At 41.3% G+C, this 26,670-nt stretch overlaps 2 protein-coding genes across 3 annotated transcripts in view; one reads left to right on the top strand and one right to left on the bottom strand.

Annotated features, from left to right (window-relative positions):
* Positions 1-13,510, top strand: part of LOC143300992 (ATP-dependent RNA helicase DDX51-like) — a 39,050-nt gene extending 25,540 nt beyond the window's left edge. For both annotated transcript variants that reach the window (XM_076614965.1, XM_076614966.1), the window contains exons 12-16: positions 667-782; positions 3,643-3,759; positions 8,163-8,328; positions 12,295-12,432; positions 12,807-13,510. In XM_076614965.1, coding sequence (XP_076471080.1) covers positions 667-782; positions 3,643-3,759; positions 8,163-8,328; positions 12,295-12,432; positions 12,807-12,836 — 567 coding nt within the window. In that variant the 3' untranslated portion in view covers positions 12,837-13,510. The remainder of the gene's footprint in view (positions 1-666; positions 783-3,642; positions 3,760-8,162; positions 8,329-12,294; positions 12,433-12,806) is intronic.
* Positions 13,511-14,029: 519 nt separating this feature from the next.
* Positions 14,030-25,539, bottom strand: LOC143301168 (uncharacterized). The gene is made up of 5 exons (XM_076615259.1): positions 25,372-25,539; positions 22,441-22,857; positions 20,042-20,146; positions 19,225-19,237; positions 14,030-17,082 (listed from the first exon to the last, which is right to left on the bottom strand). The coding sequence occupies exons 1-4, from the start codon at positions 25,424-25,426 to the stop codon at positions 19,227-19,229; spliced, it is 588 nt and encodes a 195-aa protein (XP_076471374.1). The 5' UTR covers positions 25,427-25,539; the 3' UTR covers positions 14,030-17,082; positions 19,225-19,226.
* Between the last annotated feature and the right edge of the window lie 1,131 nt (positions 25,540-26,670).

Here is a 26,670-nt window from a genome sequence, read left to right as displayed (position 1 = left end):
GTGTCAACTGACAAAGTATTTGCAGAGAAAATGTCAATGTTAAAGTTTACCACGGACACACACACACACACACACATACACAACCGAACACCGGGTTAAAACATAGACTCACTTTGTTTACACAAGTGAGTAAAAAAACTTCCTTCTTTGTTTTGTGTTCTGCCTGGAAATGTGGCATCATGCTTTTTCTTTTCTTTTTCTTTTTTTATCTGAGGTGGGGGGGTTTTCTGTTTTTTACTTTTTCTTTTCAGCTCACGCATATTTGTTTGACTGTTTCAATTATTTTGTGCATGTTTTTGTATGATGGGCGCAGTAGCCGAGTGGTTAAAGCATTGGACTTTCAATCTGAGGGTCCCGGGTTCGAATCTCGGTGGCACCTGGTGGGTAAAGGGTGGAGATTTTTCCGATCTCCCAGGTCAACATATGTGCAGACCTGCCAGTGCCTGAACCCCCTTTGTGTGTATACGCATGGAGAAGATCAAATACACACGTTAAAGATCCTGTAATCCATCGAACGCTGACATGGATTACAGGATCTTTAACATACATATTTGATTTTCTGCATGTGTGTTTATACTTCAGATTGAAAGTCCCGACGCTTTAACCACTCGCCTGTTGACAAATTCTTCGGAAACTGAAACTGTTCAGTTTTGTTATGGTTTTCAGGAGTATCTGGTGGAGAGCGAGTCAGCTGAAAAGCCTCTGGTTGTTCTCCACTTCCTGCACAACCTGAAGTTCCGCAGTGTCCTGTGCTTCACCAACAGTTTGGAGACCACCCACAGGTGACAGCTGCTTGACGAATCCTGTGTTGTTGTGTGCACTCTGATAGGTACACACACATACATGCGTGCATGCAACTCAAGGCCTGACGAAACATGTCGGGTTGTTATTGCTGCTGTTGAGGCATCTGTACAGCAGATGTGGTGTAGCGTCTATGAATCCGTATGAATGTAGTGATGATGATTATGATGATGATGATGAATGTAGTGATGATGATGGTGATGAATGTAGTGATGATGATGATGAATGTAGTAATGATGATGATGAATGTAGTGATGATGATGATGATGAATGTAGTAATGATGATGATGAATGTAGTGATGATGAATGATAAGGATGATGAATATGCATACTGAAAGCGCCTACCCTTGGTCAGAGACCAAGCTCTAAGCGCTTTACAAACAAGGAGTCATTTGCACAACAGGCTGCCTACCGCAGTGTCCTGTGTTTCACCAACAGTGTGGAGACCACGCACAGGTGACGTCTGCTTGACGAATCCTGTGTTGTTGTGTGCACTCTGATAGGTACACACACATACATACGTACATGCAACTCAAGGCCTGACAAAACATGTTGGCTTGTTATTGCTGCTGTTGAGGCATCTGTACAGCAGATGTGGTGTAGCGTCTATGAATCCGTATGAATGTAGTGATGATGATTATGATGATGATGATGAATGTAGTGATGATGATGAATGCAGTGATGATGATGAATGATGATGAATGTAGTGATGATGATGATGAATGTAGTGATGATGATGATGAATGTAGTGATGATGAATGATGATGATGATGAATATGCATACTGAAAGCGCCTACCCTTGGTCAGAGACCAAGCTCTAAGCGCTTTACAAACAAGGAGTCATTTGCACAACAGGCTGCCTACCGCAGTGTCCTGTGTTTCACCAACAGTGTGGAGACCACGCACAGGTGACGGCTGCTTGACGAATCCTGTGTTGTTGTGTGCTTTGATCTGCTGTTTGATATTTGATTATTGATATTTTTTTTTTCTTTTTGGTCCTAATCCCACTTCCCCCGTCCCGCCTCTCACACACACACCCTTCCAATATTATGGGTTTTTTTCTTTCTCCAATCACTGACACTCACCCTCTCCATTTTAGATTTTGTACTCTATCTTTTCCACATTCTGTTCTCCCTCTCTCTCTCTCTCTGTCTGTCTGTCTCTTCCTTTCTTAGTCCCCTCCCCCTTGCCCCCCCACAGCCCCCCACCCCCCACCCCCCACCCCCCTCCACTTCAACTGCCCCCCTTTTCATTTGAATATACAGAAATGTCAATTTCTAATTAATACTAACAATCATCATTATGATAGGAATGATAATAATCCAAATAATAATAATAATAATATCATTCATTTTCAGTCTAATATCATCATCTTAGATGAACAGGCTATAAATAAATGAATGAACGAACGATAAACGAACGATCTGCTGTTTGTTTTGTTTTGTTTTCTGTGTGTGTGTGCTAGTGTGTGTGTGTGTGTGTATGTGTGTGCGTCAAGGTTCGTAGGGTCCTTTCAAGTCCTTTTAAGTCATTAGGAATTGGATTTTGGTCAAAAGGCCTTTAAAGTGCTTTGATTCAGCAAGTTGGTCCTTTTAATTTTTGAAAGGTACTGTTCAGTCCTGTTTTATGAAGAGAAAGAGACTTGAGAACAAAACTGAAACACCTTCGACACCAAAACCGCAAGTTGCAAAGCGCGTTGAAAGATGCTGACGCGATCGTCTGAAACTCAGTACTTACTGTAGGAGGATACAGCCTATCGGCCTAGGCCCTAACAGTAGTGCGCTTTCTGCTCGGTGGCAGACGCGAAGCGTGGTACAGTGGCTGTGAGTCACGCCTGCTGCTGCTGCTTTGCTTAGGCCTAGCCTACAGTGACGTGAATTGCAAAGACTAAATACGACAGTCAAATGGGATTAGCTGTTCTTCCGTTTTTGAGAGGTAAGTGTCTGCTGTTCTGCATGTCAAATAGATTGGGGTGTACTGTAAAGTCATGTCGGCAAAGGTGGTTTTAAACTGATTTGAGGTCCTTATAAAGTCCTTTAAAGGTCCTTTTTTGGCTTCATGCCCACCACCTGGGAACCCTGGTGTGTGTGTATGTGTATGTGTGTGTGTGTGTGTGTCCTAGTGTGTGTGTGTGTGCTAGTGTGTGTGTGTGTGTGTATGTGTTTTGTGAGAGGTTGGTTGGGAGCAGGGATGTGTGGGTATGCGTGAGTTGTGAGTGGGGGTGGGTATGGGTATATTGTGTGGAGTGGTGTGTGCTGTTTGGGTGTGGTGTGTGTGTGTGTTGTGTGTGGGGTGGTGTGTGTGTTGTTTTGGGTGGTGTGTGTGGGGGTGTTGTGTGTATATGTGTGTATGTATGTATTCTGTATGTGTGTGTTTTGTGCATGTGTGTGTTTGCGTGTGTTTGTATGTTATTTGCCCGCATCAGCTCTTTGTCTAAAGACATCCGCACACAACAGAGTATGTATTCTGTTAAGTCCTGTTGTTGTTGTTGTTGCTGTGGACCGGGTTTTCCCTGTCCCTAGAAACACGGTCTCTCCGCAAAGCACACCTGTTTTCCTTCAGCAGAAGCAACGCATCGAAAGGATCCGCCGTGTTTACCTCTGCTTCATGGGCGGTTGGTGACCCTTGCCAGGTAGTAAGGGCAAAATTTACCTTTGGGTTTGAAGACCCACGGGTAGACTCAAGTGTTCCTGAATACCGGACACTGCTTACCCTCAGGTAGATTTGCCCCGCATGGACACCTTTATCTGCAGGTGTGATGGTATCTTGAATACAACCCCGGACTGTTGCAGCCATCGTAACATTTTCTTTAGTGAAGAATTTATTCTCTGTGTGTGCCAGGTTGTGTCTGCTGGTCAGGTTGTTTGGGGGGCTAACAGTGAAGGAGTTCTCCTCACGTCTGCCTGGAGAGAGACGGAAGAAGATCCTCAAGCAGTTCTCCAAAGGAAAGATTGATCTGTAAGGTTTCTGTGTGCTGTTTATCACTTTGCGTCTGCGCTGTGTTGGTATCTGTGTACTGTTTATGTCTGAGGTATGTTGGTGTCTGTGTGCTGTTTATCACTTTGTGTCAGGTCTGTGTTGGTGTCTGTGTGTTGTTTATCACTCTGTGTCTGGTCTGTGTTGGTGTCTGTGTACTGTTTATTACGCTGTGTCTGGTCTGTGTTGGTGTCTGTGTGCTGTTTATTACGTTGTGTCAGGTCTGTGTTGGTGTCTGTGTGTTGTTTATCACTTTGTGTCTGGTCTGTGTTGGTGTCTGTGTGTTGTTTATCACTTTGTGTCTGGTCTGTGTTGGTGTCTGTGTACTGTTTATTACTTTGTTTCTGGTCTGTGTTGGTGTCTGTGTGTTGTTTATCACTTTGTGTCTGGGCTGTGGTGGTGTCTGTGTACTGTTTATCACTTTGTGTCAGGTCTGTGTTGGTGTCTGTGTACTGTTTATTATGTTGTGTCTGGTCTGTGTTGGTGTCTGTGTGCTGTTTATTACGTTGTGTCTGGTCTGTGTTGGTGTCTGTGTCCTGTTTATCACTCTGTGTCTGGTCTGTGTTGGTGTATGTGTCCTGTTTATTATGTTGTGTCTGGTCTGTGTTGGTGTCTGTGTGCTGTTTATCACTTTGCGTCAGGTCTGTGTTGGTGTCTGTGTGTTGTTTATCACTCTGTGTCTGGTCTGTGTTGGTGTCTGTGTGCTGTTTGTCACTCTGTGTCAGGTCTGTGTTGGTGTCTGTGTGCTGTTTATCACTTTGTGTCAGGTCTGTGTTGGTGTCTGTGTGCTGTTTATCACTTTGTGTCTGGTCTGTGTTGGTGTCTGTGTGCTGTTTATCACTTTGTGTCTGGGCTGTGTTGGTGTGTATGTGCTGTTTATCACGTTGTGTCTGGGCTGTGTTGGTGTCTGTGTGTTTATCACTCTGTGTCTGGTCTGTGTTGGTCTCTGTGTGCTGTTTATCACTTTGTGTCTGGTCTGTGTTGGTGTCTGTGTGTTGTTTGTTACGTTGTGTCTGGTCTGTGTTGGTGTCTGTGTACTGTTTATTACGTTGTGTCAAGGCCTGACTAAGCGCGTTGGGTTACGCTGCTGGTCAGGCATCTGCTTGGCAGATGTGGTGTAGCGTATATGGTTTTGTCCGAACGCAGTGACGCCTCCTTGAGCTACTGAAACTGAAACTGGTCTGTGTTGGTGTCTGTGTGCTGTTTATCACGTTGTGTCTGGTCTGTGTTGGTATCTGTGTACTGTTTATCACTTTGTGTCAGGTCTGTGTTGGTGTCTGTGTACTGTTTATCACTCTGTGTCTGGTCTGTGTTGGTGTTTATCACTTTGTGTCTGGTCTGTGTTGGTGTCTGTGTGCTGTTTATCACTCTGTGTCTGGTCTGTGTTGGCGTCTGTGTGCTGTTTATCACTCTGTGTCTGGTCTGTGTTGGTGTTTATCACTTTGTGTCTGGTCTGTGTTGGTGTCTGTGTGCTGTTTATCACTCTGTGTCTGGTCTGTGTTGGTGTTTATCACTTTGTGTCTGGTCTGTGTTGGTATCTGTGTACTGTTTATCACTTTGTGTCAGGTCTGTGTTGGTGTCTGTGTACTGTTTATCACTCTGTGTCTGGTCTGTGTTGGTGTTTATCACTTTGTGTCTGGTCTGTGTTGGTGTCTGTGTGCTGTTTATCACTCTGTGTCTGGTCTGTGTTGGCGTCTGTGTGCTGTTTATCACTTTGTGTCTGGTCTGTGTTGGTGTCTGTGTCCTGTTTATCACTCTGTGTCTGGTCTGTGTTGGTGTTTATCACTTTGTGTCTGGTCTGTGTTGGTATCTGTGTACTGTTTATCACTTTGTGTCAGGTCTGTGTTGGTGTCTGTGTACTGTTTATCACTCTGTGTCTGGTCTGTGTTGGTGTTTATCACTTTGTGTCTGGTCTGTGTTGGTGTCTGTGTGCTGTTTATCACTCTGTGTCTGGTCTGTGTTGGCGTCTGTGTGCTGTTTATCACTCTGTGCCTGGTCTGTGTTGGTGTTTATCACTTTGTGTCTGGTCTGTGTTGGTGTCTGTGTGCTGTTTATCACTCTGTGTCTGGTCTGTGTTGGTGTTTATCACTTTGTGTCTGGTCTGTGTTGGTGTCTGTGTGCTGTTTATCACTCTGTGTCAGGTCTGTATTGGTGTCTGTGTGTTGTTTATCACTTTGTGTCTGGGCTGTGTTGGTGTCTGTGTACTGTTTATCACTTTGTGTCTGGTCTGTGTTGGTGTCTGTGTGCTGTTTATGTCGGAAGTATGTTGGTATCTGTGTACTGTTTATGTCTGGACCGTGTTGGTATCTGTGTGCTGTTTATGTCTGAGGTGTGTTGTGTCTGTGTACTGTTTATGTCTGGGCTGTGTTGGTATCTGTGTACTGTTTATGTCTGAGGTGTGTTGGTATCTGTGTACTGTTTATGTCTGGGGTATGTTGGTATCTGTGTACTGTTTATGTCTGGACCGTGTTGGTATCTGTGTACTGTTTATGTCTGAGGTGTGTTGTGTCTGTGTACTGTTTATGTCTGGGCTGTGTTGGTATCTGTGTGCTGTTTATGTCTGAGGTGTGTTGGTATCTGTGTGCTGTTTATGTCTGAGGTGTGTTGGTGTCTGTGTGCTGTTTATGTCTGAGATATGTTGGTGTCTGCGTGCTGTTTATGTCTGGGCTGTGTTGGTATCTGTGTACTGTTTATGTCTGGTCTGTGTTGGTATCTGTGTACTGTTTATGTCTGGGCTGTGTTGGTATCTGTGTACTGTTTATGTCTGGACTGTGTTGGTATCTGTGTACTATTTATGTCTGGACTGTGTTGGTATCTGTGTACTGTTTATGTCTGGGGTATGTAGGTTCATATCTGGGATATGCTGGTTTATATCTGAGGTATGTAGGTTTAGGTTTATATCTGGGATATGTAGATGTCTGTGTACAGCTTATGTATGGGGTATGTAGGTTTATATCTGGGGTATATAGGTGTCTGTGTTGGATGACATATCACCATCACATTCAACAACTTGAGCAGTTTCACCAGAGATGCCTACGAAAGATCCTCGGCATAAAGTGGCAAGACATGGTTTCCAACCTCCAGGTTGGACAAATCCATGTACACTGCACCTATAGCAGATGCCTGACAACAGCATAATCCAACGTGCTAGCCAGGCCTTAAGTGCATGCACATATACATGTATATATGATATGTATTAGTGTACGTAGCACAGTGGATTTCTTTCTACAGAATTTTGCCAGAGGACAGTACTTTTGTTTCCATTGGGTTGTTTTTTTTTTCTGTGCACCAAGTTACAATGTAATGATTAATTGCAATGTTTTAAAAGCGAATATGTGAAATGCCTTTATTTGAGAACATATGTTTATTACTCTTGTTTAATCAAGTAATCCACGTGTGCGGGGTGGGTGGGGTGTGCGGGTGTGTGCTGATTATCTGGTTGTGGTTTTCCGCAATTTATCTTTATTCTTATCTTATCTGTCTATTATAATCAATGTGCAGTATAGTAGGCTATGCTTATAATTATATTCAAAATAATGTTTCTTAATTCTTTCTGTTTTTACATTAAGAATACTAGTTATTACCTGCAATGTGTGGATGGATGTATGAAACGGTGTATGTGATATTTTTTACATTTGTGTCTTTGTTATATTCGTAAAAGCTGTTGTTGACTTTTACAGTTATGGTCCCCATGTTGTTTACCTGTCTGTGTTGTGATAATGCACCTGACCAAATTTCTCGTTGGAGATAATAAAGTCATTCTTATCTTATCTTATCCTGCACACAGAACCTTAGTTTATCATCTCACCCAGATGACAAGATGCTCAGTTTGAGCTTCCAAACTTGGGAGAAAGGGCGTGAGTAGGAATCGAACCCAGGCCCTCACAGGCACTGTATTGGCAGATAAGCTTTTAAAACCATTCTGCCACCTTCCTCCTATAATTCATGAACCACGTTTGTATTTGTATTTCTTTTTATCACAACAGATTTCTCTGTGTGAAATTCGGGCTGCTCTCCCCAGGGAGAGCGCATCGCTACACTACAGCGCCACCCATTTTTTTTGTATTTTTTCCTGTGTGCACTTTTATTTGTTTTTCCTATCGAAGTGGATTTTCCTACAGAATTTTGTCAGGAACAACCCCTTAGTTGCCGTGGGTTCTTTTACGTGCGCTAAGTGCATGCTGCACACGGGACCTCGGTTTATCGTCTCATCCGAATGACTAGCGTCCAAACCACCACTCAAGGTCTAGTGGAGGGGGAGAAAATATCAGCGGCTGAGAGGTGATTCAAACCAGCGCGCTCAAATTCTCTCGCTTCCTAGGCGGACGCGTTACCTCTAGGCCATCACTCCAGTTTATACTATGTACTGTGTTTTTATCGACCAGGCTGGTGTGTTCGGACGTGATGGCTCGAGGGATGGACGTGGACAATGTGAAGTACGTCATCTCCTATGACAACCCGCCCTTCATCAAGACGTACATCCACCGGGTCGGTCGCACCGCCAGAGCTGGCAGAGCTGGCACCGCTATATCTCTGCTGGAAAAGAAAGAGGTGCTGCTGCTTTTTGGATTCTTTTTTGTTATAATGTGTATGTGTGTTCTTTAGGGGTTTTTTTTTTGTTGTTGTTGTTGTTGTTTTTTAGTAGCTGGCACTGCTATATCTCTGCTGGAAAAGAAAGAGGTGCCCTCTTTGGGGGTTTTTGTTGGGTTTTTTTATGTGTATGTGTGTTCTTTTGGGTGTTTTTTTTTGTTGTTGTTGTTGTTTTTGGTAGCTGGCACTCCTATATCTCTGATAGAAAAGAAAGAGGTGCACTCTTTGGATTTTTTTTTTTTTAATGTGTATGTGTGTTCTTTTAGGGGGTTTTTGGGGGGTGGGGGTGGGGGGGCTTATTGTTGTTTTTGGTAGCTGGCACCGCTGTATCTCTGATGGAAAAGAAAGAGGTGCACTCTTTGGATTTTTTTGTTTTGTTTTGTTTTTTAATGTGTATGTGTGTTCTTTGGGTTTTTTGTTGTTGTTGTTTTTGGTAGCTGGCACTGCTATATCTCTGATGGAAAAGAAAGAGGTGCACTCTTTGGATTTTTTTTTTTTTTTTTAATGTGTATTGTGTATGTGTGTTCTATGGGGGTTTTTGTTGTTGTTGTTGGTAGCTGGCACCGCTATATCTCTGCTGGAAAAGAAAGAGGTGCACTCTTTGGGGTTTTTTTTGTTTGTTTTTTAATGTGTATTGTGTATGTGTGTTCTTTTGGGGTTTTTTTTTGGGGGGTGGGGGTTATTGTTGGTTTTGGTAGCTGGCACTGCTATATCTCTGCTGGAAAAGAAAGAGGTACACTCTTTGGATTTTTTATTTTATTTTAATGTGTATGTGTGTTCTTTTGGGTTTTTTGTTTGTTTGTTGTTGGTTTTTTTTTTGGGGGGGGGGAGGATTTGGGGGGTTATTGTTGGTTTTGGTAGCTGGCAGCGCTATATCTCTGCTGGAAAAGAAAGAGGTGCACTCTTTGGGGTTTTTTGTTGGTTTTTTTTTATGTGTATGTGTGTTCTTTTGGGTGGTTTTTTTGTTGTTGTTGTTGTTGTTTTTGGTAGCTGGCACTCCTATATCTCTGATAGAAAAGAAAGAGGTGCACTCTTTGGATTTTTTCCTTTTTTGACTCACTTGTGTAAACAAAGTGAGTCTATGTTTTAACCCGGTGTTCGGTTGTCTGTGTGTGTGTCTATGTGTCCGTGGTAAACTTTAACATTGAGCTAGCCGTGTCAGTGAACTGGACTTCAGTTTAGTTGCCCAAGTCTTTGTTTTCGTGACAAAACTGGAACAGCCTGAGGTCATGATAAAATCATATGCAAACAGACAAACAGGGAAATAAACAGCCATGAATAATATGTCTTAGAAGTGTTATGATATCACCTGACAACAGATCTTGCTTTTTTTCTGCTTTTTGGTGTTGTTGTTGTTTCATTTTATTTCATTTTTCTAAGTTACTTTTATTCGTTTTTTCTTGGTAGTAGGTTTTTATTCTAAATCTTTTTATCATTGTAATCTGAAAATATTACTACTTATTAATTTGAAAATTGTCATACTTGAAGAGTAGGAAAGTACTTAGTAATGGTGGTTGTGAATTATCCTGCATTGAGAGGATATAACCTTCACAGCAAGGGGGAAAAGAAGGGAAAAAAAAAGTTGGCACCACATTGCTATCTGCTGTCTAGGGTGCCAACACTTTGTGTAGGAAATCACTGGAGATGTCAAACATGGTTAAAGCTATGAATCAAGAGTCACACACAATATGACCAACAGAGTGAGAGAGGGCTGAAGAAAAGAAAGAGAGGACTAAAACGTTGTTTGTTGTTGTTGTTTTTTGTTGTTGGTGTTTTTTTGTGTGTGTTTTTTTTTCTCTGATTTCCAAGACCTGTTAACCTTTAGTCACAAATGCCAGTGCGAGTGACATTTCTTTTGCTGCCCAGCATAGTTTCAGTGGCATTTCTCCCACACCGTTCATTTCAAGCCCCACCCCCCACACAGCCACAACCATTTTCATCAGCCACAGCCACATTTCTGGTAGTTCAGAATTGCAGGTCATGACCGAGAATTTGTTGATTCACATATTGCATTGTATTCTATTGTACTGTAGTACTGTTTGTCATAACAGATTTCTTTGTGTGAAACTCGGGCTGCTCTCCACAAGGAGAGCATGTTGCTATAGTGCAGTGCCACCTTTTTGTTTGTTGTTGTTGTCTGTCAGCAATCCTATTAATGCTGGGTCATTAGGAATTTGTCTGTACATGAATGCAGTTAGCAAACACATCGTAATGCAGCTGTCCAAGATCAAAGCATACATGTCAGTCTGCAGATAATATGATGATGCTATGTTGGTAAAATAAATAAAACATGTCAGTCTGTAAATATGATAGCAATCCAATATTGGTAACTGGGGTAAGATACCTGTCTATGATTATGATGGTAAAACAATGTTGGTAAAATATACAAACCTGTCAGTCTGTAAATAAGATGGTATTGCAACGTTGATGAAATACACAAACAATTCAATGGAAAAGATAGGAAGTGAAAGATGAAGGAATTTTTTAAAACTCTAAAGCAGTGTATGGTTCTTGGAGATATACAGCTCAAACGTTTGGGAGATTGCAGGTTTGAACGCTGATCTGCCAGAGATGGTAAAATGGAGTGATGGCTCTGTGGTAATGTGTCTGCCTGGGAAACAAGAGAATCTAAGGGCATGAAATCAAATACCACACTCGTCAGAATTTTCTTCCCCTCACTCAACCTTGAAAGACCTCACTCAACCTTGAAAGATCCGATGGCAGGAGAAGATCCGAAACAAAGATCTGTGGGAGTGAGCAGGACAGGAACCAGTGGCCAAGCAGATACTGCGGAGGAAGTGGGGCTGGATCGGACACACCCTCAGGAAGCCAGCGTCCAGCATCACACGCCAAGCCCTGACCTGGAACCCGCAGGGAAAGAGGAAGAGAGGCCGGCCTCGCAACAGCTGGAGGCGAGATACCGAGGCAGAGCTGAAGCAGCAAGGGACCAACTGGACTGGAATGGCCAGAACAGCCCAGAACAGAGTGCGATGGCGAGGGGTCGTCGATGGCCTATGCTCCACCAGGAGCGATGGGCAAAATGAAAATGAATGAATGACTCAACCTTGAATGGTTATCTGGACACTAGTTATTGAAATAAGACAAGAAACTGAGGCCCATGTGTACAGCTTGCACTTAACACACATAAAACAACCCATGGCAAACAGAGTGTTGTCCCTGGCAAAATTCTGTTGAAAAAATTCACTCTAATAGTGAAACAAATAGCTTGCAAAATAGAATGCAATGCAGTACAATACCCTCTACTGAAATCATCATGTAGTGTCTGTGGGTGGGCTTTTACTGTGTGTGCATGTATGCACATGTTCTGTGTGTGTGTGTGTGTGCATGCATGTGCATGTGTGTGCATGTAGAGCATATTTCGTGCCATGTGTGTGTTTGTGTGTGTGTGTGTGTGTGTGTTCATATCTGCAATTTGTAGTATTGTCTTAGTGTACATAGATATACATGTATGTGTTGTTCTTTCATGTGCAGGGGTATGTTATTATGCACAATTGTGTATGTATTGTTTCATGTGAGGCGCTGAGAGCCTGTTATATGGGAAGTTTGCGCCATATATGGACTATATTCTTCTTATTATTATTATTAACTCACTCAGTACGGCCAGTCCTCTCTTCTCTACACAGACCCCTCGGATGTCCAGTGGATGTCTGAATGACCCAACCTTTAGCTTCCGTCGTCAGAATTGTGGTATTCTTTGTCAACATTCACGTCTTCAGTATAAGAGCCTTCCGCTTGCAATATTTTGATGATGGTAATTGGGGTGAAACGCTGTGAACGTCGTCTTTCGCCGTTCGTATGGAAAAAGTTATCATCATCATCATTTATGCAGTATTTGTTTACTTTTTTTTTTTCTTCTTTTTTTTCAAGACAGCCTGTTACATTTTGCTGTGGGATCATGTGTTGCAGTTTTTTCACTTCAAGAAGATGATGCGAGAGGCTGGGAAATGGCAGAAGATCCGAGAGATGAAGCTGGCGCGGCAGGCATTGAAGCCTCTGGTGGAACCCTTCCAGGTGGCCCTGTCCAAGCTGCCACAGATCATTAAGGTGATTTGGGTCATCGCTTTGTCTTTTGTGTTGTGTTGTATTGTATGATGTCTAAGCTGCCACAGATCATTAAGGTGATTTGGGTCATCGCTTTGTCTTTTGTGTTGTATGATGTCTAAGCTGCCACAGATCATTAAGGTGATTCGGGTCATCGCTTTGTCTTTTGTGTTGTATTGTTGTACTGTATTGTATGATGTCTAAACTGCCACAGATCATTAAGGTGATTTGGGTCATCAGTTTTTCTTTTGTATTGTATTGTTGTGTTGTATTGTGGTGGGGGGGGGGGGGAGCCAGTCTGGTTTATTTGCCCACAAGACAGATAATATCCCTTCTTTTGCACAAGCATCGTTTATTCTGAATTTTGTTTGTTGCAGGAGGAAAAGAAGAAACACCCCAAACATTGAGCGGTACTGCCTTGCTTTGAAATGTGCAAGAAATCATTCCACCGGCAGTGATGAGTCAGCCATTTCTATCCACCCGCAGATGTTTGGGAGTAGCAAGCGCATCATGCTGCAAATACCAGAAGTTGAGCACATGAATGTCAAGCATGAGAGACAACAATCTTCATCCACTGATTGGTGGGAAATCGTTCTTGACAACCGATATATTCTTCACTCAAGATAACAAACAGTTCACGTTGTACAGGGGACCTGGGCACTTTTTATGTCCCCTAACTCTGATATCAACCAGGTCATCACACACATGACCCAAGCCACTGGCGAGGCCTTGGAAGGGATACAGGGACTGTATTTGTTTTACTATCGAAGTGGATTTTTTTTTTTACAGAATTTTGCCAAGGGAAGGGGTGACAGCAAAAGGTCGATTGTCACAGAAAAAGTGGAGCATATTATGAATGAAAGAGAGGTGTCAAGCTGATTTGCAGTGTTTGAGAAGATGTTTTGTGTGAGAATGAATATGTGAATGAAGAGGGATGTGCATGCAGACAAAATGCTGTTGAGTATATATAAATGTGTGTGTGTGTGTAAAAATTCAAGGTGAAGATGTGTTAGAGGGCAAGAGAAAAAAAGTTCTTTGCGCTCTAGAAAGGGTTTTTGAATAAATGCATGGAAGAAATATTTTGATTCGCTTACTGTTGGTATTTGAGGGTGTTGATGACACATTTCTGTCTTTTATGCACATGAGTGAACACTACATATACTTATCAGACTATGAAACACACATAAAGGCACACACTTAAACATACACGCACATTCACAAACACACGTTCACTGGATCAGAAATCCAGCGCCTAACTGATTCTGTTTTACAAATACACAAAGGATAGAATTGCGCTGCAATGACACAGGGGGAGCCACCCCAATTTTCCATGAATCTGTTACGTCGCGACAGTAATGCAATACATTTTACACTTAAATAACATGTTTAACCATTGATTTAAACTGCTATATATAATCAATTCGTACATGACTCTAGAAAAGAGTGTCTTGTGCTTTCTTACGTAAGTTGTTATACTGAACCCTGAATACACAGTAACATGTAATGCCAAACAATGCTGACAAATAATAAATATAATCACACTCAGGCTCTCTTAAACTGCACATAGTAAAAATATTATTTTAAACAAACAATGGCAATGCAATGTTGGGGGTAATATTTATTATCCAGTAATACAGATTATATAATGTATTTATTACACCAAAAATGTGCAAATCAAAACTATTGCTTTATCAAAGGCGGTAATTCTCTTACACAGTGGTAAACATAATGTCCAGCACAGAACTCAAAATGCAACATGATCAAAAAGATAAGCACACATATTATAAAAGCAGTTTCTCCATCCCAACCATACAATTACATACACCGTCCACAATACTTTGTTGACTTATAAGCCTGATTTTTGCTTTGCAAATTCACTTCTTCTTTTTTTTCTTTTTTTTTCCAGATATGGTTAGTTGAAATCTAAGTACCTCAAGAACAATAAAGACAAGTGCTGTTGGACTAATGGCATCCAAGTTTTAACAACATCAAAGATCCCACGTAACTTTTCAGAATCACAAAATTGAACAATTTGCCAATGACTCCCAAATGACCAAGGGAGACAGGGTATCATCTGAAAAAAATCAAAAGAACTATAAACTCGTTTGACACCTAGTCACATTTACATACCAATATGAGTGAAACTCCAGCAACAGGGCTGGGCGAATAAAAACATTGTAAAAAAAGACATCCACCTCATCTGAAAATGGTGTGGAACCCACCCAAATTTAAGGTCTTAGGAAGGAAAGTGGTTTCTTGTTGATTTACATAAACGCAAGAAAATTTCTTAATGTTATTCAGAATATGGACAAAAAGACTGATTACCCCCTTTGGAAGGACAGCTGTTCTATCAAAAATAACTCAGCCATGGGTATTTCTACAAAATCTACCTGATGAATACACTGATGATCAGCAGAAGGCATGATTCAAGTTCATTTGCAACAAAAAGCAGAACTCAAAACGTTTTTATTCAAGGATTAAGATTTTAGGCATAGCCTATTCTTCCAATCTGTCCTCGCTAATCTACATCTATTACAAACAGCACACACATAAATGAACGGAAAAGGTTTTCATGCAGAAGGGTATACATAATGAAGAAAACAATCCGCCCCCACCCCCCCATAGGTTTAATCGTTAAAATGTCTTCTGTTTTTGTTAATAGAAAGCTTCGGGTTAAAAAAAAAAAAAAGAAGGCCTGAGTGCAGATTTGAACCAAACATGTTCGGGTGGGAGGAAATTGTCATACTCACTGCACTATTGCGGATCCATGAATGACATTTAAAAAAATTAACACTTCAGCATGCTTTTTTAAGGGCCATAAATCAATTGTGGTATCCAAAGTGATAATGCTGTTTAAATCATATTATTTTGGTGTATCTCAGGCATTTAAAAATTCTTTTAGGGCAATTAAGAATTTTTTAAAGTCTGCGGTGAAGGAGACGTGACTGTTGCCGCAATCACACTGCAACATTTAGCCGTTTTTCTCTGGATCTAGACAGATGTACAAGTTTAGTTACACCCACAGGAAAGTACAATCACACAGTTGATTCTTCTTCTTCTGCGTTCGAGGGCTGCAACTCCCACGTTCACTCGTATGCACTCAAGTGGGCTTTTACGTGTATGACCATTTTCACCCCGCCAAGTAGGCAGCCATACTCCGTTTTCGGGGGTGTGCATGCTGGGTATGTTCTTGTTTCCATAACCCACCGAACGCTGACATGGATTACAGGATCTTTAACGTGCGTATTTGATCTTCTGCTTGCTTATACACACAAATGGGGTTCAGGCACTAGCAGGTCTGCACATAAATATTATGTTGACCTGTGAGATCGTAAAAATCTCCACCCTTCACCGACCAGGCACCGTCACCATGATTCGAACCCGGGACCCTCAGATTTACAGTCCAACGCTTTAACCACTCGGCTATTGCGCCCGTCATTGATTCAATTTCTCTTTTATGTTCATTCTAGTTAACTGAGTATCCACTTTAAAAGATTCATATTTAGTAAACACGTCGATGATGTAGTCTGTGTCACAGTATGTGTTCTGTCCAGAATTTGTATTTCTTTCCATTTAATTGCAAAGAAGAAAATCAAGGTCACGTCGTCTACTCACTAAGAATCGCCAACACTACTGCAACTGGGATGCAGTAATATGGTGTTTTCAGAATCCCGGAAATGGCTTCAATGAAATAAACCGTGAATGATACAGGAAACACAGCTTAATTCAGGAGACTTACAAACTCTTATTGTTGACTGATTTTTTTTCCTACTATTTTTAAGCTAAATTTGGTACTGACGGACAAAGTATTTCCAGGGAAAATGGCAATGTTAAAGTTTACCACGGACACACAAACATACTTACACACACACGCACACACACACAAACACCAGGTTATAATATTGACTCACTTTGCTTACACAAGTGAGTCAATAACAATGCTGCAGATAAGAAAAATAGTAAGTATCACTAATACTTATATGGTTCAAATTTCCCTTAATCATAGTGGGCTTTAGTCTAAGCACCTCACATACAAGAGCATGGAATAACCGTGGGGGAAAGACAACACTAAGATAATACAGACTGCAAATATGAATCATCACATCAAAAAAGCACAAAATATGCCTTCAACCAACACACACACACACACACACACACACACCACACACACACACACACACAATGCATTTATCTACATTTGCATGTTGGAGTGAAGTGTGAACCGAATGAGTATGAGAAAGAGAGAGAGAGAATGCAAATGCGAAATGTTTAACAAAGGGGAAATCATATACAAAAAACAACAACCAAAATTACGATAATACAGGGTCTAGCATTTGTTCTAAATATAATTATTGTCATGAAAATTTATAGTGACACTATGATTTAAGTTACAGCCGTACGAAATCGTTTCAAAGCATAGTGAATGTAGAACGCAACAGTATGCAAAACAATCTCATTTCTAGATGACATAAGCAAATTAAATCCGAAAGCGACATGAGAGAGAGAGGGAAAAAAGGAAATGCAAATAGACAGAAATACAGAGAAAGAACCATCTTTCCATCAAGCTCATTGGTGACTACACATGGATGAACAGGCTGTCACCTCCACAATCACCGTCAACTCCTTCACGCGGGCATTTGAAAACTGCCATCCCTGTTTGAACAAAACAACAACAACACAGTGAACACAGGCAGAACAAAGAGTGGACGTCAAAACAAAGAGCAACCCAACAGACAGAACAATGCTATCGGTGATTGTACAGTATCAAGTACTCAGCAACATGTTCCCGTAAAGTCACATCTATGAACTGCCATTATCAATGGTTTTGGTGCCTTCAGTATTAAAGGGGTCTCCATTAATGGCTGGGCAAAATGTCATAGAATAAACATGAAACATGGGCCTGAACCCCCTTCATGTATAAACGCATGGAGGAGATCAAATGCACAGGATAAAGACCCTGTAAACCGTGTCCGCGTTCAAGTTGTGTCACTCAACGGGTGTGCTGGTATAGTATCTCACATCATTGAAGCGTCTCAATTTCTGCCCTCCCCGCTAACCAGCACCGCTAATATTCTTACAGCCACGCAAATGGGAGAGCCGAGTGAGAAAGTCTTTCTCGGTCAGTACAAAGCCTCTCCGGAACAAGCCCTATGCATTGCCTCCGCATGGCAATATATCTTCCAGGCCACATACACAGGGGGTTGGGCCCCCAGGCTTACAGCATGCAGGCCTACAGGCTTGTGGACACACCCTGATGTCGAATGTTCAGTGAGAACCTGAGAGCAACCATCAAGGCCACATCTCGGGCAAACAAGTTCATCATTCTTGGTGGCTTCAACGCAAAGGGTAGGTGCAGATTAGACAGCCTGGGAAGCTGTGCTGGGGAGACATGGCACTGGTAAACAAAACAGTAATAAACACCTGCTACTTGAGACCTGTGCGGCAGTAATGTAATAATAATAATAATAATGGATACTTATATAGCACACTATCCAGAAATCTGCTCTAGGTGTTTTACAAAAACGCTTTTGTTAACATAAAACATTATATCTATGTTACATACACACACCAAAATGTTATTACACACACACACACACACACACGCACACGCACACGCACACACACACACACACTGCATACATACATTTTGACATACATGTGTATCTAACAGCTACCCTAACACATACGCACACATAGGCAGGCACAAACTTACATAAACACACGCACACACAATACACATTCATATACATGCATGTTTCTTGCATCTGTGGTGCTCACATAACAGCCAATCATATACCAACTTGCGATATGTTAAAGTCTCAAATCCCTGAACTGAAATCATCTTCAGTGTTGATGGTCTTCAGCAGTCCATTGCTAATGTATGACTTTTTCAACTCCTTGTTAAATAGTCCTGTTGGTTCGCTGTTATAGTTGTTAGTTTTTCATTAGAAATATGTTATATTGTTATGATTTTTTGTTTATTTTTTAAACAAAAACTTCAATCAATAATTTTCACACCCACACACACCCACACACACTTTCACTTACTCATATGTGTACACAGTAACTCCCCCCCCCCCACCCCCCTCGATTTTTTTCCTTCCCTCGTCTAATATCACTTACAGTGAAAAGACGTTAACCTAAAGAATGAACGAACGAACCTGTGCGGCACCTCCGATCACCAACACGTCTTCCTGCCACCTCAGCGAAACAAAGACGTCTTGGATGCACCCTCGCTCAAAGCAATGGCATCTACTCGACTAGGTCATCGTGAGGCAATGGACAGACAAGATGTGAGGGCTACTAAAGCCATGTGTGGCAGAGATTGCTGGACCGACCACAGACTAAAAACGCATTACATCTGCCTGCATGACAAGGTCATGCAAGTAAAAGCCCACTCATATATGCATGTGAAGGTGGGAGCTGCAGCCCACAAGCTCAGAAGAAGAAACCTGGTGACATGTAAGCCACAGGGATGGACTCACTTCCTGGTCACGCGTGATGCTGTACACAGTAAATACCATCTTCCGCATGTAAAGTTCATTACTCGTTTAAAACCAGGAAGCAGGATGATTTTTACAACTCACCACACAATGACTGAGAGATGACTGTTGAAAGCTTGTTGGGATGTTTGCATACAGACACACACACACACACACACACACACACACACACACACACACATACACATGCACACACACACATACACACACACAAACACATTCAAATAAAAATAAAAGAAGCAAAAATCATCTCGCACTTATTCATCATAGAAAACAATCAGTGAATACATACCCTCAGCGTCTCACTGGAAAAGAAAAAAAAAAGAGCATAAAATAATTAATAACAAGAAATAACACTGAATTACAACATTTCATTTCACTGACTATGAATCTCAGTTAAAACTAAAGCCTTGCTGACGTTGCTCACAGTTTGTTTCCCCACAATGCATTCCAATAACGTCTTGTAAACAATGACATGCCAAACATTTTATGAAACAATGACATACCTACACATAAGCAACAAATAGTATTATTGACTTTCAAAAACATCAGGAATTAAACACACACACACAGACACACACACACACACACACACACACACAAACACACACGCATGCACACACACAGACATGCACACACACACATTTAGACAAACACATATGCACATGCACTGACATACACATTTGTATTTGTATTTCATTTTATCACAACAGATTTCTCCTTGTGAAAGCTTGTCAGGATGTTTGCATACAGACATGCACAGACACACACAGACACGCAAACACACACATACACACACACACACACACACACACACACACACACACACACACACGCTTTCATGGTTAAATCATCCAGCCAGTTTACACAATTCAAAAGCAAATAAAATGGGGAAAAAAACACACACACACACTTTGTTAACCCACATGGAAGTTATAACTTGTGCAAATCATGGACTTATAAAGACAAACATAATAATAAAATTATGATCATGAACACAACAAGAAGACATTTCACACACACACACACACACACACACGTACACACACACACACACACACACACACATACAACAAGTGAACAGTACTGAAGTTCCATGTGTCACTGACCAACGAATACGATGATGATGACCAGAATCACCACAGCCGCCACAACTCCAACAACAATGCCCACGATACAACCAGTTCCACAGCCACCTCCCCCCCCATTGCCACCTGGAGAAGATGAAAGACACAGACACGACCAGATGACCACTGACAGATTGGGAAGAAACCAAATCATGTTGCTTAAGGCCAGACGTGGCAGCTATTTTTAAATCACTTTCATTCCAAATTGTGATTAACTTTCTGTTCTGTGTCATTTTGATTTTTTTAATGTTGGAGAATTCAGTATTCTAGATATAATGCTATCCTAACATAGAAATAGAGTAAAGGTCATAACAAATCAAAAGCAAAAAGAAAAACTGAAGTACCTATGATAGTTTTGTAGTTATACGGCTTTAATTTTGTTTGTTTGTAGGTCATTTCGATTTGTTTCCACGGAAACCAGTGCATGAAGTGCATTTTTTCACATTTTTGTGAATCCTGGGTGATACCTAACAATATCGACTTATAATAGTTAATCACAATTTAGAACGAAACTGTTTTAAAAATAGCTGCCATGTCTGGCCTTAAAAGGGGTCATTTTAGTGCTGATCACCTGTCAGTTCTTAAAAGCAGTCAAAGAGAGCACACAACAATTTCAAAGGCTGACAAAAACAGAGTGAAAAAGAACCAGTTCACTCACGACTCACTCAACCCATGTAAAACACAAATCACGTTAAAAGCATTTAACACAGCGTAAATGGATTACATCACCTGTGTATTTTCATAACCTGTCTCAGACCATGTGAAATTCAAATCACGTTAAAAACATTAGATTTCTCTCAGAAGCGGAAAAGTGTCTGGGAGGACATCCCCGAGCTTGGGACGAAAAACAGCAGACAAACAAAAAACAAACAAAATTAATAGTACTGACAATTCAAGATAGCACTGTCAATGTAAGACAACAGTGACAATTTCAGATAAAGTACAAAACACTGACAAAACACTGACAATACATAACAATCACAGACAAAATTCAGCTATGTGACAGATGTAAATTTCAATTTCTAAGCATTTCAAAGGCAAGCCTACCACCAAACAAGCTTTTAAACTGTTAACTGAAGTTTGGACAAAAAATGCTGGTCACTTCACATCTAAATGTGAACTGTGCACTGTGGGTTTTTTTGTTTTTTTGTTGTTGTTGTTTTTTTCTCAAGACCTGACTAAGCATGTTAGGTTACGCTGCTGGTCAGGCATCTGCTTGGCAGATGTGGTGTAGCGTATATGGATTTGTCTGAACGCAGTGATGCCTCCTTGAGCTACTGACACTGATACTGATACTGATCATTATACAAAAAAAAAAAAAAAAAAAAAAAAAAAAGTTACAGACAATTGCTTCAGAATTGAAACACTTTGACCTTTCCACAAGGAATGCCTGACTTAACTGCACTGTCATACTGAATTGCTCTTATTTGACTGCTCTATAACACTTAAAAAAAAAAAAATTTTAATAAAAAAAAAAAAGCAACAAAAACAAGTTTCCATCAAGTTCATGCAACATTAATGACATTCTTAAGAATGTGCCTTCACAGATCTTTGAGGAGGCACAGTCAATACTGATCACTGCAGGAGAAGGAGGTAATTAACAGTGGAACACCAGCAGAGAGCACGACCCACTTCCAGTGCCCCACCCGATGGCTCAAAACTCAGTGTGGAAGAATCTCTAAGTTCACTGATGAATTGCTGAAATGTAAAAGTCTATTTCATATCACAAGAACAAACACCACCACCCTGTAACCACTCTTCGAGCATGGTTAGAAAGTCTGCACTGTTACTGTTACAAGTCTGAAAACCTGCTCTATTGTCTTTATCATTTGTTATAAATCATAAAACAAACAAGTCAGTGATTCAATCATTTTGTGTTTCATCAAGATGCTATCTTCTTCTTCTTCTTCTTCTTCTTCTGCGTTCACTCGTATGCACACGAGTGGGCTTTTACGTGTATGACCGTTCTTTACCCCGCCATGTAGGCAGCCTATACTCCGTTTTCAGAGGTGTGCATGCTGGGTATGTTCTTGTTTCCATAACCTACCAAACGCTGACATGGATTACAGGATCTTTAACGTGCGTATTTGATCTTCTGCTTGCATATACACACGAAGGGGGTTCAGGCACTAGCAGGTCTGCACATATGTTGACCTGGGAGATCGTAAAAATCTCCACCCTTTACCCACCAGGCGCCGTCACCGTGATTCGAACCCGGGACCCTCAGATTGACAGTCCAACGCTTTAACCACTCGGCTATTGCGCCCATCATCAAGATGCTATCAAAAAAGCAGAGAAAATTCATCAACATTCACAAATTCTTATTGGCGGTCTTTGTGCTTCTGGGTCCATTGTCCATAATGGCCATGAACAGTTCTTACCAAAAGAAGCTGAGACACACGAACCCTGTGTGACTCTAGTGGGCGGGTGGATGGGAGAAACGCACAGGGTGTAGCTGAACCTGGCACCAGCATCCGACATTTTGTTGGGGTAGAACCTCATTTCAAACGTCAGGATGTTGTCCAGGGATTTTTTCACACATCCGCACTTCACATCCGCTGGGCTGCTGGGCTCGCTGACAGGACCAGGGTTGGAGCAGCTGTACTGTATGCGACACAGAATGGTGCTGGAGGCCTCAGGATCATCTGACGTGCGTTTGCGGATGAAGTTGAACAACCTGGGTGGCACTTCGCACTCCGCTTTTTCCATTGCTGTCTTGTTGACCTGGACAGTCAGGGAGTTCACCTCACCATCTTTGAAGTGATCAGGGCACCGGAATACCTGATCAGCCCCGAAAACTGCAAACACATTTTGAAGATAATGTCTGCAAAAACAGAGTAGATAACATTTTGAAATCAATGCTTCTACGTTTAAAAACCATGTGCAAGTATTGTAGCTTGTAAACATCTCTCATGTATTATCAAAAGTTATTGTTTATAAACCATTAAAAGTAAAAAGAACTTTTTCCTCCACAAAGATAACTAGTCACTTGTACATAATGATATCTAGAGCGCATGAACACAAAAAAGATCAATAAAGAGGAAGAAGCAATGCTAAAATTACTTCTGCTTTTTTCTCTTAAAAAATCCATCCGCATGTTTGATTCTTTGAAATCATTGCTTAAATCAGATCTGAGACCATGCATATTTTTAATGTGATATCACAGTGATAGTGTGGCAGCAGTAGCAGCAGCATCAGCAGTACCAGCAGCAGCAGTAGTAGTACATAGCAGTTGTAGCAGCGCTAAAAAGACTGGCTTAAGCCTAAGCCTCTCAGCCCATACCAAAGTGCTTTAAAATGTTTACTGGATTTGTAAATTCATTATATGTGTGCATTCTATCAGACTGCAAAATCAATCATGAAAGTCAAAAATTATTTTGCTGTAACTGTCAAGGTGTTAGCAAATTAATGTAGCAGTAAGTTCCATAGGTTTGCGACTCTACTACTATGGCAATGTTTACACTTGTTCGTATGGTAGGTATGGGTAATCGCAAGCAGCGTGTAATTGCAAACGATTCATATACCACCTACTTCGAAGTGTTCTTAACGTCTGCATTTCACAATTTAACGTCTGCTTCCACCTTTTTCTAATACCTTAATGAATATCCATTTCCAAAAACCAGTCAAACATCAGCTATTTCAGGCTATTTCTGCGCTCTTTCTTCTCTTCGCACACCACTGCTGACCAAGGTTATAAAAGTGCTCTCAAAATCCTAAAACCAAGAAAAGCAAGTTGTCGGACTTTAACTTTGACACAGTTTAAAATTGTTTATTTGATCGAATATGTTGAATGCGCATTGCCAGTGCTGGGTTAATTTAAGAAAGCATAATGGTAACAAATCAGTTTTGACAGGAATCTGCAAAATAGTGTTGTTTGCAGTTAGACCATATGATATTTTGACATGAGTCTATTTGCGAATGATGCTGCAGTCACTGAGCACTCTCAAAAGGGTGTGTTGGTGTGTGGTGTGGGTGTGTGTGTTTAAATGTCTGAGTGTTTGTGTGCAAGTGTGATCAAAACCAACAATACAACAGTCTGGTGCCACGTTCCAATAATATGTTATATCTAATGAGTTAAAGACCTGCTTCTGTTTTTAATTGTGTACATGTACCCAAAGCCATCGTTCGCAATTAGACTTGCCCGTTTGCATTTACCCTCAGGCACCCCTGCCATTTCAAATGTCGACAAAACATTGAAAACAATGAGCAAAGTTTTCCTGGTGCAACCAGTTGGAGAAAGCTTTCAAAAACAAAAGAACTACGTTTGACTATCATACGACACGTTATCTTTACAGTACACATGTTGAGCTAGTCTCTTCGACTATCATTCGCAATTAGGCATACCTACCCAACTGAATCTCTGAATATGTACTTCTCCCTCTTAGTTCCTCATTTTATCACATCTAGTGATACACAGAAAATTAAAGGAGTGTCAAAAAACAAAGACTTTCTAATCTATTACATATTATTTCTGTAAGTGTCAACTTGATCTATTCAACGCCTTCCTTGTGAGGTGAATGTAAATTCAGCAGTCTCCAGAGGTTAACGACTTGTCTTTATACTTCATACGAAATTTCATTTCTCCACATTATAAAATGCGGCTTAACCACTGACTTAAAATGACAGTCAGTGAAAATGGTTGTTGTTTTTTGTCGAATTATGTTTATTCATTATTCCCATTCACATAACTACACTCTTATTATCGTTCTCCTCCTCCTCCTTCTCCTTGTCATTATCAATAATTATTCTTATCAACATCATTAGTGTTAATCCCTGGTGAATAGTAGTAAAGTCACAGCAGTAAGTGACAGGCTGGAGCTGTGCCGGTCGGGGTTTATCCCCGGGCAGCGCTTCGATGGCGAGCCGGAATGGTCTAGCCTAAATACTGTGAAATTAAGGTCTCTGTCTTTTTTGTCTTTTTTAGAATTAGTGTTTTTTATACAGATTCCCCCCACACTGACAAAACAATCAACATTTCATTGTGGTCAATCTATGGAAGTAAGTATGGAAGGCACGGACGTATATATAATTGTACGTCTCTCCGTAAAGGAAGGTCCTGAAACCAGAACATCAAATGCGCACGTTAAAGATCCTGTAACCCATGTCAGTGTTCGGTCGGTTGTGGAGACACGAAAATACCCAGCATGCATGAATCACGACAGAGTCATAGGCAAGTCGATGTTGGTCGTATAACGGAAAGAAGAGAAGAAGAAGAAGATGAAACCGAAACTCCAATCCTTCGGGCATCCCAACAAGGCTGCTGCACTTTCTTTTGATTAACAGAACAGAAAACAGATGCCTTCCTCACAAACCTCTGTAATATAAACAGGTCACTAATAACACTGTGGCAAACCAGTTAAACCACATGTTCACAATTTCGTTGTCCTAAGCTACTGTGGTGTGCGTTTCACAACCGCAGCAGGTTCTCAGCGAGTGCTGCTGAGGAGGAAGATAAGGATGCAGAAGTTTCCGCCTTGCATGGGTTTGTTGTTCCGGTGCAACAGGCTGAAATGTACCATGCCAAAAATATACCCGGGTATAAAATGCCCTCCGCAAAAAAATAATATATCCAACTATAAATGGACTAGGCTGCTGTGTATTCCAGGCTGTCTCACACACTCTGTGCCATTTTATACCCAGGGTTTTAAAGCAGTTCAGGCCGTTTTATACCCCCCAAATCACTGCTTGTTAGTATGCCCCGCTCCGCCGGCGGCACGGAGCAACGCCAGATCGGACTGCCATACTTAATTTTCCGTTTTGGGCTAGTCTCTATGGGTTCAAGGTTGAAAAGGTCCAGAAACATTTTTAATCCGAGAAACCATATTTGGGTACATGGATACACAAGGGAAAAACAGGCCCACATCCTCGAGACGTGTAATCGCACGGCGAAGAAGAAGAAGAGAGAGACAGAGAGAAGAGAGAGAGAGAGAACTTGAAGGGGGAGAGGAGGGGGTGCAGGGGGTTGTGGGGGAGAAAGAAAGAAAAATGAGCGACTAAACGACTGAGAAGGTAAAAATGTCACATGATGTGCATACAGTAATCGAGTGCGCACCACTGACAGACTGCGCGATCATGACCACATCACTGAGTCCTGAATATATATATATGATAGTCAGTCGTGTCCGACTATGACCAGCAGAACAGCAGAGGAGGCAACTGCTGTTCCGACTATCTCGGCCCAACACTCTGCTTATATCACAGATTGACATAAGTTTTACATTTGGGCCAACAGCAAAGTGAGAGCTGTATTATCAATGGTTTCTCCAGTCAATGGGAAATCATTTACAGCTTAGTCTTTTGTGAAGGACTATGACTCTCAAACTAGGAGGCAAAATTGCACTGGTTTTTAGTGCTGCAGCCTTGTGGGCTAGTTGGCCTTTGGGAACCATCCCAACGCCGACTGTCCTAAAACCCTCTTGGCCGAGAGAGTGGAGATGTAACTTGGGCAAGACACTCTCCACTATAATCAAACTCTAGAGTCCTGAATACCACCATGTAAACAAACACCGTGGAACCCTAGGAAAAGAAAACCTGCAGGGCCCACCGGCATGCACACACGCAAATAAACAATCATTATGGAAAGAGATAAATAAAAACAAACAAACAAAAAC

Source organism: Babylonia areolata, chromosome 27, assembly GCF_041734735.1.
Source record: "Babylonia areolata isolate BAREFJ2019XMU chromosome 27, ASM4173473v1, whole genome shotgun sequence".
NCBI lineage: Eukaryota > Metazoa > Mollusca > Gastropoda > Neogastropoda > Buccinidae > Babylonia > Babylonia areolata.
Note: the sequence above shows the minus strand (reverse complement) of the source record. Positions and strands in the feature narration are given on the sequence as shown.